The following is a 14,264-nucleotide window of genomic DNA, read 5'->3' on the forward strand; positions in this document are numbered from 1 at the left end:
GACAAACAAATTTGTGTTTTCGGTTAAGAATTCTTTTGAGTTTGTAGAATTCATACAAAAAATAAMACTACCAGAAGAATACAGATTAGTATCGTTAGATGTAATCTCATTGTTCACGAACATCCCGAAAAAACTGGTAATAAAAACGATAAATGAAGACTGGGATGAACTCACAAACTTCATACCGATACCAAAAAACATCTTACTGGAAATAATACAATTTTGTTTTGAATCAAGCTACTTCCAATTCAACGGATCTTTTTACCAACAACTTGATGGTTCTAGCATGGGCAATCCAGCAAGCCCAATATTAGCGAATTTGGTAATGAATAACGTTTTAAAAAAAATTGAAGGCAATTTACCTTTTGCAGTCCTATTCTTAAAAGTATATGTAGATGATATTATTACTGCAATACCTAAAGACGGAATCGAATTAGTACTTAAGACCTTCAATATGATAAATGAAAAAATCCAGTTCACCACCGAAGTGGAAAACAACGGAGCATTACCATTCTTAGATGTAACAACCATCAAAAATGAAGACGGAACCATATTAACGAATTGGTAAAAAAAAAAAGTCAAAGAACGAGCTAATACTTAGCGAAGTTTAGATGTTTTGTGTTTTGAATATTAAAAATAAAAATAAAAATGTATGTCTACTCAATGAAAAAAGACGCTGAACTATAAAGATTAAGTTGCTGAAGAAGTCCTAATAAAGGGACGAAACATCCAACTTAGTTAAACTAAGTACTTCTTTTTTTTATGTCCAAGTTCCCTGTGAAGCCTTCTCATTAAGAATAAAATAAAATATTTCAAAACTACTTCAAATGTGTGTGTGTGTATGTGTTRTCAGATTATCTTCAAAATTTATATACTTAAATCTCGATAATTATGTTACATAGTATTTGTATCAATTCATTCAAAGTATAGTCGCACATGCATATTTTAAATGTATAATAACGCTTGTTTAAATGCTTTAGCGAGTCATTGTAACATGACTTCTCTCACTTTTCTTTTTTATATCTAAAGAATATATTTATAAAAACGTTGTATCCAGATGATGAAAAAAAAAGATCTTCAGTTCGATTAATTAAAATTTCGGGCGATTGCTCTAACCGTTTGAGCTACTCTAAAAGTTTTTATTATTCTAGGATACAACCTTCCACGGTGTAAAGGGGATTTTCACTAATAAGATCTAAAGATCACAAAAATATCACAGATCGTTCGGAGAAACTTACATCAATAAGATAGGAGTTTTTTTGATTCGTTGCCCAGTATTGCAGTTGTGACTTTTAAAAGTCACTTATAAACTGCAAACTTATAACTTTCTTTGTAATAATGGGACTTATATTGAATCATGAATCTTCCTTAGTACACGCAACAAGAATTGTGTTGAGATTCCAGATTCAACCAGGACTCGATCTATTAATGTTCATAATCGAGATCCGATGCCTCTCATCTAACACACACCTTAGCTCATTCAGGAACTACATCTAAACTTATAACTAAGAAGAAAATTCGGGTTTATGTTATATACCTTTGGTATGTAGCTTTGTTTACCGTATATGGAGGGGAAAATATAGATTATTGTATAACTTGAGGGACAGCACACTGGATAACTATACTTTATAGTTTCTAATATTAATACCATCATCATTCCTAAGCTGGGATTTGAACCCGGAACCTCTCGCTTACCGAACGAACGCTCAACCACATGAGCTACGAAGTCCTCCATGAATATAATCCTTATATAACATATATATAAATATGTATAATTAATTTTTAAAACTTTGAAAAATTACCACGTCTTGAAATATCAAAGACAATGATAAAGATAGAGAGAATCTGACGTTATTTTATTTAAAAATTATATTTACAAATAATTTCAATTCTCTCTAAAAGAATTATTCTATTAATTATTATAAGTATTATTCGTATCGATGAGTATTGTGGTCTTTAACAAATACCACAAAATCGTCAACATTTGGAAATCATTGTCTTGTTTATTTATTAATTATCTTTATCTGTCTCTCAAGGAATCTCTCAAATCTTCCCCCATCATTTGTTCCTAAATCCTTCCCCCTCCCTCTCTTTCACCATCAGTGTACGAGGACACTCTAGTATTACATACAGCGCGAGTCTGGAAAATGTTTGTCAACCGTTATCAAGGATTAATTAATACATTAATATCGGGTTACCTGATCATAGCCTTTTAGCATAGCATATTTTTCGATACTATTTCGAAATGTGAGAATCACCCATAAGGTGTAGAAGAAATATCATAGCACATTTGTGGAGGACATAAAACTGGCAAACAAACCTATAAATTATTCRAAAGTTATTGGTACGAGGAACCCTTCGGTCGGCAAGGAATCGGTACCTCAACAACATTTATTTAACAATTCGAATACACTTTTCTTTCTTCTTCGGGCCTTTATTGAAAACGTCATCTTAATCAAAATTGTCAAAGATTTGCAAATATTTCTTATGAGTTTGTTTGCGAAAACATTTCCTTTCCACAATTATTTGGAATGAATATAAAACTTTCCGAATCTAGATATTTTCGGAAAAGGCAGGTTCAAATAATTAGTCAGAAAGACGTACATTTCTCGAAAACCTTTGGAATGTATATTCAACTCTTCTTTTTGTAATATACCAAGTGGTGTAAATGCAAATATAGTATCGGGATCTTAAAATTGTAATAAAAAATAAATCATATTTTTTATTTTTTAAGAAAACATTAATGATTTATCTATATGACACAATTCTTCCATAAATGTAAACGGCATTACGATGATCAAAGATTAGCTCGCTTTTTCCTATCAATTGGGTATACTTAAAACTGTTTCTACAAAGAAGTTTTGGAAATAAAATTAATTGGTAATATTATTATAGTTACATATACAGAAAATAGTTTTTTTTCAGTCGTATATTTTCTAGCCGTATAAGACGTTATTCTTACTTTATTAGCCTTTAAGACGTTCTTTTTGATTTTATAATTCCTTTTATTTTTAAGAAGTGTTTATCCGTTTTTGTTATACTGATAGTTTCACAATATACTCACTAACAAAATCTACCATCAACCTTTTGTTTCGCTGCCTCACACCTGATCCTACATATATATGTAAGTTTGGTGATAAATCCAAACTATAAGACGACTCGCTAGTGTGGGCCGCTCGACACTCAGACCAAGCTCAAATCGCCTGGCCGTGGCACTTAAGAGTCATAACTACGTGAGACGAGAAGTAAACTCGTAGAGATCTTATTGTTATTATCTATTTGAATTTATATAAGTTTTATTTATCTTAATCATAATAAAGGAACGTTGTACATACTGTTGACTCAGTTTTAAACTAGCGTCAACCGTTGTACTTATTATTCAACCGTAGTTACCTTGATTACTAAGACAAAAGAATTGTCTTATATATATATTTATTAAGTATAATTTAATTAATTTATTTATTTATACGTAAGGAAGAAGAAGGGTTTATTAAAAATAAGAAATATCGCTTTGTTCATTGGTTTCTTTGTAAATTCTTCGCTGGTTGCCTAAAATTTGTCATCTGAGGCGTCCAATGAAAGAATACGACGAGTATCTTTGCGATGGAACCAGCAGGGCGTGCTTAGCAACGGTTTGAAGAGTGGGGAGGCGCGATAACAACATTTCGATATTCTTAAAATTTTCACAAAGAAAGAATATTCTCACTTCGATATTCTCAAAAAGATTAAGCCGCTATTTCGAATATACGCTAAGAATCTATAATCTTTACAAATGATATATAAATCGTAATCACGTTGAGTGCCACACGAATTCTGAAGGAAATCCTCGTCAGGCCACGCTCGTTATTTAGTATTGAATAAATGTAAAATAAATGTAAATAAATTCAAAAAATAACTTCAAAGAGTAAAGACCAAACAAATAAATAAATAATTAGCAATAATACTAGTTTTTGCTGTGACGTTTAAATTATTTAAATTTGTACCGGTAATCACAGGCTGAGCCGATGGTTCGTAAAGTAAATTAGAAGTTGACGGAATACATAAAATTTCATTCGCAGACAATTCATATCCTAGTGCAATCATTTTTCTTCGTAGCAACGTTCTAGCAACGTAGCTACAACGTTCCGCGTTAGTTTGCGTTATTTTTTCCTTATTCTTCTTCCTTATTCTTCTTCCTACAAAGACGATATTCTTTACATTTCTGTGCATTAGTTTTAGGCATCTCGAAAACTTAAACAGAAATTTAAATGTATACTGACCCTGGTGAAAAATATCAAAATATAGATATTAGTCCACACTAAATATAGGGCAGTTATATCAAATTACTTCATGCGTCAACGGTCATAGCGCTGTGACAGCACTAGTTCCTGCTCTCGATCATTTAAATCAAACAGCGCTTTGAGTACGATAAGAACTTGGATTGGTGACCGCTTGAGAAAAAAAAATAGAGGAAGAAGAAGAGAAAAAAGAATTCATGCCGTATATTTGCAATCGCTTATACCGACAACTTCGTAGTAACGATTTTTCGGTCGCTGTAACCATTTTTCGCGCGCATCGTAAAGATTCACTCTGATCACTTTTTCCTAAACGCGCTAAAAGAAGTATAACTTCAAAAATTTCTTCAAAATACGTTAAGAAAAATGAAATTTGTACAAAACAAAATTTATGCCTTCCTTAAGGCAACAAATGTTCATATGAAAAATAAGAAATTTTAATAAACCTACTTGTTGCAACATGATAAGCTTGAATGACATTTTGAAATACGTTTCATTCCATTTTTAACGCATAGAAATCTAATATATATGTCACCGTCAAAGCCAGAAATCAGGCTTTACTAGTAATTCCTCGGCATTACTATGAATTTAAAGGGCCTTCAGACGAAGTCGGAAATAAGACTTTTTGGAGAGTTTTTCCTAGGCATCAAACATAATACATACTTTGATATCCTATAGAATATCAAATTATTATTTAGGCAACGCTGAAGAGGATACATCCTTGAGCACAGGCCTGACGTAACCCCCCTCCCCCCAACAAACAACCCACTAATCGCATCAATCTTAAGCATAGGATAGTTCTTATCTTATTTTATAGTTGCAATACTTTTTTATTGCAAATTATTTGTTGATTAGACCTGTTACTTCCATAAGATTCTAAAAGATGGCGGTTTAAGAAAATTTATCGCTTACAATTTTCTTTGTGATTGAAATTGCAGTGGTAGCGCAGTTGAATGTTACTCTTGGCAACAGGGAATAACAATACATAGAGACGAACAAAAAAAACAAGAACAAGGAAAATAGAAAAAGGCACGCGTGTGAGTTACCTAGCAAAAATTAAATATATATACAAAGTATAATTATTAGAAGGTTAGATGTAAATGTAACGAAGGAGAAAAAAGAGATCAAAAAGATCACCGGAAATATTCTTGAAGCAACAATTTTGACTGGAAAATTTAAAGGAGAAGTGATCTTGTTGCCACGTATTCCAATGATACCGTCAGAATCTACGATACCCTTCAGAAGGCTACAGTTTCCCATTCGTTTAGCTTTCGCCATGTCTATTAATAAGTCTCAAGGCCAAACAATGCCCATTTGCGGTTTAGATTTGGAAAATCCATATTTTCCCAATGGGCAACTATATGTTGCCTGCTCACGTGTGGGAAAACCATCGAATCTATTTGTGTTAGCTAGAGACAGGTTAACTAAGAATATTGTGCACCGATTAGTGCTGAATTAAATTAAAATAAACAAAATCCCTAGCCCGACAGCTTTTCACTGCCTACTTCATATATAAAATTAAATGTAAAATGTTAACAACTAAAAACTTTGTAACTTACTCATTTATTATAAACCTAAATGTAAGATTAATGAAATCGAAAATTCTACATTTTATATTGATTTCTGCTTAATATTACCTCAACGAAAATTTTTATGAATCGTTTTCAAATTTTGACCTTAAGTTCAAATCTTAATCCCGTAGATTTTTATACCGGCTATAACGTTTTCGTCTTTATTCGTTAATAATCATTTCACTGTATTGAATAGTTTACTATAATATGAATTAACGTATACCTTAGCCACAGCAAAGCGTGGCCGGGACTGTTAGTTTCATATATGTTTAAAAATAAGAAGCGGCAATACTTAAAACAGGAAATAAGAAGAGATAGACGAAAATTGCCAAGCAGTAACGTTTGTGGTATGTACCTGGGGATAAATAACTTTAGGAAGAGATTCCAAGCTAGGACGGAAATGATGAAAGATAGGAAAGAAAAAATATTAGCGTGATTTATAGATCTCAAGGAAGCATTCGATCGAGTTGATAGAGAAGTTCTAAAGGAAAGAATGATGGAGATGGAGGTGGGTGTAAAGTTAAGGAATACAATTATGGTTATTTATAAGAAAACCAGAAATATAATTAAAGTGGGAAAGGTAGAAGCAGAGAAGTTTTGGACAGAAAAAGGAGTGAGGCAAGGATATCCTTTGAGCCCAACTCTATTAAACATATATCTGTCGGACCTGGAGGAAGAGATGAAAAAAGGGCAAGTTGGGGGATGCAGAATCGGGGACGAGAAAGTATGTAGTAAAGCCTACGCGGATGATATTATGTTAATAGCGGATAGAGAAGGAGAGTTGAAGAGAATGTTGAGAAGGTTTAAAAAGTACCTAGAATCTAAGAAAATGATTTTAAGTGAAGCAAAAACAAAAATTTTGGTATTTGAGAAAAGAAGAGGAGAATGAAGAAGATGGAATTGGGGGACAAAGAGTTAGAAGAAGTGGAGGAGATAAGATATCTAGGGTACATATTACAGAAGAATGGAAAAAATGACAGGCACATGGAGGAGAGGAAGAGAAAAGCAGTATTGCCAATGAAAAATGCGTGGAGTATAAGAGAAAGGATATTTAAGAAAAGTTACGAAAGAAGGAAATTATTCACAGCGCTAGTGGGGAAAATGTAGCTTTGTTTGGAGCGGAAATATGGGAATAGGAGGAAGATGAGAGGCTGGAAAGTGTCCAAAGAAGATATATGAAATGGATTTTAGGATTAGATAGTAACACGCCAAATTATGGAAGAATGTAAATATGAAAGGATGAGAATAAAAGGGTTAAGAAGAGCGTTAAAATTTGAAGAGAAAATTAGGGATTCAAATATAAAACTGGTGAAAGAATGTATAAGAGAAAGGGATAAAGACAGAGAAAGAGAGAAAATAGGGAAGGAATCAAAAAAGAGAATAGAAGTATTACGGGGTGAGAAAGTAGGGAAGACAAGGTACATGAGAGGCATGGTCTTTAAAGAAGAGGTGAGAGAGAAGATATTATTGAGCAAGGAAAGAAAAGATAAAGAAAAGAGAATGGAAAAGATAGAAAACTCAAGGTATAATGCAATATATAAGTATATAAAGGTAGAGGAGTCGGAGTACCTGAAAAAGGATATGTCATCTAGGGATAAGAAAATAATAGCGAGGTTCAGGTGTGGAAATGAGTGCAAAAGCAGGGAATATTGGAAAGAGGAAGAGGATAAAAAATGTAGACTATGCAAAGAGGGAGAGGAAGATCATTTGCACGTATTGAAGACATGTGAAATAACGAAGAATGAAAGAAGAATTGAAAAAATATTAAGTCAGGATGCAAAAGAAATAGAAATACTAGAACGAATTGTCAGGAAAAGAAAGAAAGCAGAGAAGGCTTGGGAGAAGAGCGTTAAAGGAAAATCGGGCAAGACAGAAGATTGAATAAAGGTAAAGAGACGGAAAGAAAAGGTTGACTTTAAAGATTGGAATGAGAAGAAGGAGAATATGAAAAGAGAGAAGACAAAGTAAGATGATACGGAGAAGAAAGAAGAAGAAAGGGGAATAGGAGATTGTATATAAAAATTAAAAAAAAAAAAAATTAATTATGAACTTGAATTTATTTTTTTTTCTTTTTTTTTAGGATTTTAGTATAAATGGAAGTTTGTAAAAGTGAATTTCTATGGTGATAATGGGATCAAAAAGTATTTTCAGTTTCTTTGAAGTTAAAATAATTTTGGATAGAGTATGTAAGAAATATTGTAGTATTTTTGTAAAAAGAAAAAGTTGTAACGGAAGCCCTCAAAACCCGAAAGGGACGGAGTATAAATAAATAATAAATAATAGTATTATGTAAAATCAGTGATCAATGTCTCATACACCAGTCACGTAATTTGCCTCTTACAGTCTTTGTTACGTTTATATTTCATGAAATTTCGCAATTATTTTATATTCGGTCAACCAACAACACCCGCCTGTGTTTGTCTCATTCTTCTACTGTTAGTCCAGACTAACTACATTGGATATTTTGAAATTTATATTTTGTTAGAGAAACCTCCCTAGCTCCCAAATTTTAATTTTAACATTGATTAAAAAAATTTCTGGAAGGAAGAACTCTTTCAGTCTTTAAAAGAATAAATTTTTTGTCTCAGCACACAAATACAAATATCATAAACAATATCGTACCGAAATGTAAATCTTACTATCGCTGCTTTGCTTAGCGACAGCTTCTTTTCGGATCCATACAAATCAACGTTTTTTCAAAATACCAGAAAGACGGCTAGCATTGTTCTAGCTCATACATAATTATAAATCTCGGATACCATACATAAATTTTTTTTCTCTATTTACTTATATAATCTTTAAATAAATATATACATATTTAATAAATGATATATTAATAATAGATATATACAATTTAATAAATTATATTTATTTTTTACAGATTTTAAAATATAATATCCTTTTAAACAAAGTGTGGGACATTGGTAGGGTTGTGGGTTGATATGATTAATAAAGAATTGATAAAGTATAATGGCGTAATTTAATTTGTATGTGTTTATACATAGCGATGCGGAAAACAGTTACTTGTTTACTGCGTACTCTGTTTACATGCATGACCGTGTCTATTGTATAAGCGACCGGCGTATTATGTGTGTGTGATCGGCTTACCGACGTGCGCGTTAAATTGACGAGTCTGTGCGTGTATGTGTGTATCTTGTACGTGTGAGTACAAGTAAAAGTAAATTCAAAGTTCATTTTGTTCTTTAACAATATTCACAAATTATGAATAAATTCTCTAAAATTTCATTTAAATTTTGTCTTATTTTGTAAAGGATAATACGTATAAAAATATCTATGCAATTGGTATAAATTTGACTCGAAGTGATTTAGACGAGGTCAAAGTGAGTTCTGCCGAAAATGTAACGTCATCTAGATCATCAACTGGTTCCAATTCAAAATTATACAATATAAAAGCCACCATGAGTTTAAGCTCGTTCATTGCCAATTTTTGACCTGCGAAATAAGAAATACAAGAATAAAAAAATTTTATAGTTTATGTTCACATTTCTACCTGAAACATTTACCAATACAGTTTCTTAGCCCCGCACTAAATGGTATGTAGGAGTAGGGATGTCGACCTTTAATATTTTCCGGCAAAAATCTATCCGGATCAAAAATATTTGGATTTGGCCAATATTCTGAACGTCTGTGCAGGCTGTAAATATCTAGCCCACAGATAGTACCAGATGGAATTAAATAATGTTCTACAAAAAAAAATGCAATTACATAGAAAATAAAATAAAGAATTAATAGTATAACTGTGATATAAAAAAGTATACGTTTATATAAATATATATTTCATACTTAGCTGCAAATCATGAGAAATTTGCCGAAAAATTATAGGAACACTTGGATACAAACGAAGGGATTCTTTTAAACATCTCTCCAAATACGAAAGTTTTTGAAGCGACGATATCGTCAAATTATTATCTTCTCTCATAATCGATTTAATCTCGTCTCTTACACTTTCCTAAAAATAAATACGTCATTTAATATTCATTGTATGAACTATGAAAATCGTTAAACCTAAACAACTTTGTAAGTTTTAATAATTTTTGTTCAAATTCGAGTACTGATGAAACTTATTTTCACTTAATATCATTATTAATTAGTATTAAAGGCAAATCACTAAAATAAGTGAAACGATTCAATGATTCTTTCTTTAAAAATGTATAAAAAGTAAAAACTTGTTTCTTTTCCTAATCATGTCAGCTGTTTGCTTAAGCAAGTAACATTACCTGGACATCTTTGTGCTTAGCAAAAAGACTCAAAGCAAAGCACAGTGCACTTGCGGTAGTGTCGTGACCCTAGACAATTTTTTTTTATAAAATATTTTTCTACTTTCGTCTTCTAAATTAATTGAATTACGAGAACATACTTCAAACATGAAAGTATCGACTTCTTCACGAATTCCTTCCTCATCTATTTGATTATCATTCCAAGATGCGGCTATGAGCAGATCAAGCATAGAAAGTCTTTTCTTGGACTGAAAATCTGTAACATAAAAATTCTATTGACCTTGTTTCTTCAATAACCTTTATTCTTAATTAAAAAATTCAAATACTTTCATCGCCCTCCTCCGGATCTTTATTAAAAATGTCATCTTCCTCAATATTTTCATAGATTTGCAAATATTTCCCATTAGTTTGTTTGTGAAAACGTTTCCTTTCCGCTATTATCTGAAAGAAATATAACATAAAACATTCCTAATGTAATTATTTTTCGCAAAACGTAGATATAAATGATTATTACGAAAGACGTACACTTCTCGAAAAATTGTGCAACGTTTTCAAAGCTTCTTTTTGTACTCTACCAAGTAGTGTAAATGCAAATATCGTCTCGGAGGAGTACCAAGGTCTAAAGAGTCTAATAAAAAATAAATTACGTTCATTATTTTATTGACTTTGTTTTTAACAAAATTTTAATTGATTACCTATATGTCACAATTCTGCCATAAACATGAACAGCACTACGATATTCAGATTCTAGCTCGCTTTTTCCTGTTAATTTAGTACCCAAAGCTGTTTCTACAGAGAAGATCTAGCAATTAAAATCAATGGATATATGGCTAATTACATATACAGAAACTAGTTTTTTTAGCTTACGGCATATTGCATTAAGAGTGTATTTGCTGATAAATGTTCGTAAATCTTTGACGACAGGGCCTCCATCTCCCTCCTTTTTAAGAGACTCGACAAGATTTTGTGATTCCTCATTTAAGTTAATAAAGTAATATTTAAGGATATTGAAGTGAAATGCAGGAGTTAACATTTTCCGTCGTATGTGCCATTTTTTACCTATCAAATTATGTTATATTTAACATGTTATTAAATATATTGTGGGGCTTCAGATCCAATCGCTTTTCATTCACTTGTTATTGTCAGAGTTTATAGGAATATATGTGATCATAATGTCCAAATGTGTATATTAATTAGCACAATAATAGTACTAAGCAATATCCCTAGTTCACCGTGTATCATGACATATGGCTCGCACTGATATAAGGTAATTAAGGTCTTACATACGTCTAGTAGCGTCAAAAATGCGCTAAAAGAAAAAAATTTTTTAGAAGGGATAACACAATACATTATTAAAAAAAATAGTGCACATTGTTTATTGGTATTTAAACTTTATAAGAACTTTTATTTCACTTTATTTTTACAAAAATTACTATATAAAAAATCACGTGATTCACAACACTAAGAAAAAAAAATTGCTTCACGGTCTGCATTATATCTCCAGTAAATTTTTATCGATCTACAGAATTTAAAAAAATTCTTGTAAAATAATATAACAGTTATAGTTTGTCAAACCAAAATTTTGAATTTCGGAAAATTTAACAATTTATAATTGTTTAAGAAAAATATGCGTTCTATGTTATAAATTCTACAGTTTAATTATTTTTATAAAATTTTTAAATCAAAGTATCCAAAATCCGGCTAGACAACTATAAAGAGAACGATTTCAAATGTTTAAAAAAAATCACTTTAGAAAATATTAAAAACTGTATGAGTTATCATGTCGATCGTGATGGGAAAAGTAATTTCGAGAAAAACGCGTTTCAAGTTTTAAGTGTCTCAAACAATAAACAGCTATCTGCGCGCACCACATTTATGTTGGCCAGTCACATTTTTTACCGTAATTTTCGATCTATGGGGAATTTTTGCAATCAACTTTCACAGAAATGAGCCTTAAACTATAGAGAACGACAATCTGTTAAAAAAAAAAAAAATCGATTTTTAGAAAATTGTAGACGTATGTAAAGCCTTAAACGATCTGGGATAATTGCTCCTTTGTCAAGCAAGCTTACTTTGAGGGTTAAGTACTGATGAAACTTTCTCAAAATATGTGTCATAACACATAAAAACTGATGGGAATGTCGAAAAAAGAAAAAAAAACGGCACAAACTCTCTTTGTAAGGAACGAACGAGTGAAGACGTAGTACTACTTTTACCATTACTACCTAAATTGTGGGAAAAAATAATATACAAAAGAATGAAACGAATAATTTTTGATAAAAAGCTGATTCCCGACCATCAATTTGGATTTCGAAACAAACAGTCTACAGTTAAACAAGTACACAAACTAACTAATACGATAATTACAGCTTTATAAAATAAAGAGTACTGTTCTGCTGTCTTAATAAATATAGAAAAAGCTTTCGATAAAGTGTGGTATCATAGATTATTACAAACAATCAATAAACACTTTCCACACTCGTATTACAAACTCCTAAAATCTTACCTTTCCGACAGAAAATTCTATGTAAAACTAAAAGCAACTCATTCGAACATCAGACTAATCAAAACTAGAGTTCCGCAGGGAAGTATTCTCGGACCAATTCTCGGCACACTTTATACGGCAGACATACCAGTAAACGAAAACCGCATAATTTTAACATTTGCAAATGACACAGCAATGCTTACCATCGTCAAGGACCCGCAACAAGCAATTCAATTGTTACAAAAACAAATCAACTCTCTTGAAGAAGGGTTACGTAATAGGAAGATCTAGGTAAACCTTACCAAGTGTAAACATATCACATTTACACTGAGGGAAAACCAAATACCGAAACAACAACTATATAATACAGAAATTCCGTAAGTAACGACGGTCAAGTATTTGGGACTACACCTAGATTCCAAACTAACATGGAAAATATAAATGCCAAAGTTGAAAAAATTCGTTTAAAAAGGAGACAAATGGCTTGACTAACTGGTAAAAAATCTAAACTTAGCATAGAGAACAAACTAATAATCCACAAAATAATAATAAAAGCAATCTGGACCTATGGAATACCGCTATGGGGTATAGCAGCGAAAAGTCACATTGCCAAGCTCGAGCCTCAACAATCCATAACCCTACTCACAATCGTGAATGCTTCATGGTACATCCGTAACGAAGAGATAAGAAAGGACTTAAATATTTCTACGATAGAAGAAAAAATAACCTAGACAACATGCATATACAAAAGAAGAATTGATACGCGCATAAGCCCGCTAGCCATACACACACACACACACACACACACACACAACGATAACTACACTAATATATCTTTAGAAGGCTCACAAGAATTCACCCAAAAGACCTAGTAAAAATTAAACCTTACCAAATTAAATGACAATTGCGACGCTATCTCATTGGAAAAACCGTCAACGTACTATCTTTGTTCACTTATATAACAATTTACCAAATGTCTACGCACAAATTGTAAAAAGATGTATGCGGAGTCAATAAAAAAAAGAAAAATAATTATATTATTTAGTATACTCAATGTTCTATATATAGTAAAATGATTATTTTTGTTCATTTAAATTGCTTACCGCCGCTTATTAGTAATCCAGAAGAAAGCCAGGGCCTAAGATATTTGTAAAAGACTCCTTTTTCAATATATTCTTTGCTCTTCAATAATTCCTACGACGAAAATTCATATTTTTTTAAGCACGTAAATTGATTTTTCAATTTACGTTTAATGTTTGACTTTATGGTATATAAAATATATTAGGGAAAATTAAAAATAAACTCTTAAAAACGTAGCTGTAATAAGGTACATATATAATCCTGCCATGCTTTGCTAAAGTAATATTAAATTTTCGTGCTGGTTTAAAGAATATTCGACTATGTATTATTTGTAAAGAATAAAATTTCACACATTTAACTTTTCTATACTTTCCAAAAAGTTAAAATAAAGTAAAAAATAATTTATTTTGTATTTATTTTATAATAAACTTTACCTGCATATTATCTGGATCGAGTAAAAATACTGTAGAAATAAAGAAGCTCCATATTTTGAAAATTGGGTAATACTCATTACTTAATTTCCACAGTTGCTGAAGTAAATGTTCTATATTATTGGTAATAAAATATTATTTTATTATAGTATTTCCTAATTATAATAATTATTTTTTATTGCTTA

General features: G+C 31.3%; 1 protein-coding gene across 1 annotated transcript; it reads right to left on the reverse strand.

Moving 5' to 3' along the window:
• Positions 1–8,828: 8,828 nt before the first annotated feature.
• Positions 8,829–14,174, reverse strand: LOC106792424 (cytochrome P450 4C1-like). Its single transcript, XM_014758840.1, has 11 exons — positions 14,083–14,174; positions 13,672–13,762; positions 10,951–11,142; positions 10,779–10,872; positions 10,609–10,711; positions 10,410–10,524; positions 10,224–10,339; positions 10,084–10,152; positions 9,650–9,815; positions 9,370–9,549; positions 8,829–9,298 (listed from the first exon to the last, which is right to left on the reverse strand). Exons 1-11 carry the CDS (start codon positions 14,086–14,088, stop codon positions 9,138–9,140), a joined length of 1,293 nt encoding a protein of 430 aa, XP_014614326.1. The 5' UTR covers positions 14,089–14,174; the 3' UTR covers positions 8,829–9,137.
• Between the last annotated feature and the right edge of the window lie 90 nt (positions 14,175–14,264).

This window comes from Polistes canadensis, unplaced genomic scaffold (genome assembly GCF_001313835.1).
Source record: "Polistes canadensis isolate GaletaPanama2010 unplaced genomic scaffold, ASM131383v1 scaffold_427, whole genome shotgun sequence".
Lineage (NCBI taxonomy): Eukaryota > Metazoa > Arthropoda > Insecta > Hymenoptera > Vespidae > Polistes > Polistes canadensis.

Excerpts from the sequence above, each read along its gene's own strand:
- LOC106792424 (XM_014758840.1), bottom strand. Across the intron at positions 10,712-10,778 it reads GGCAGAATTGTGACATATAG|ACTCTTTAGACCTTGGTACT; the intron begins GTAATCAATTAA and ends ATTTTTTATTAG. Across the intron at positions 10,153-10,223 it reads TCGATACTTTCATGTTTGAA|GGTCACGACACTACCGCAAG; the intron begins GTATGTTCTCGT and ends AAAATTGTCTAG.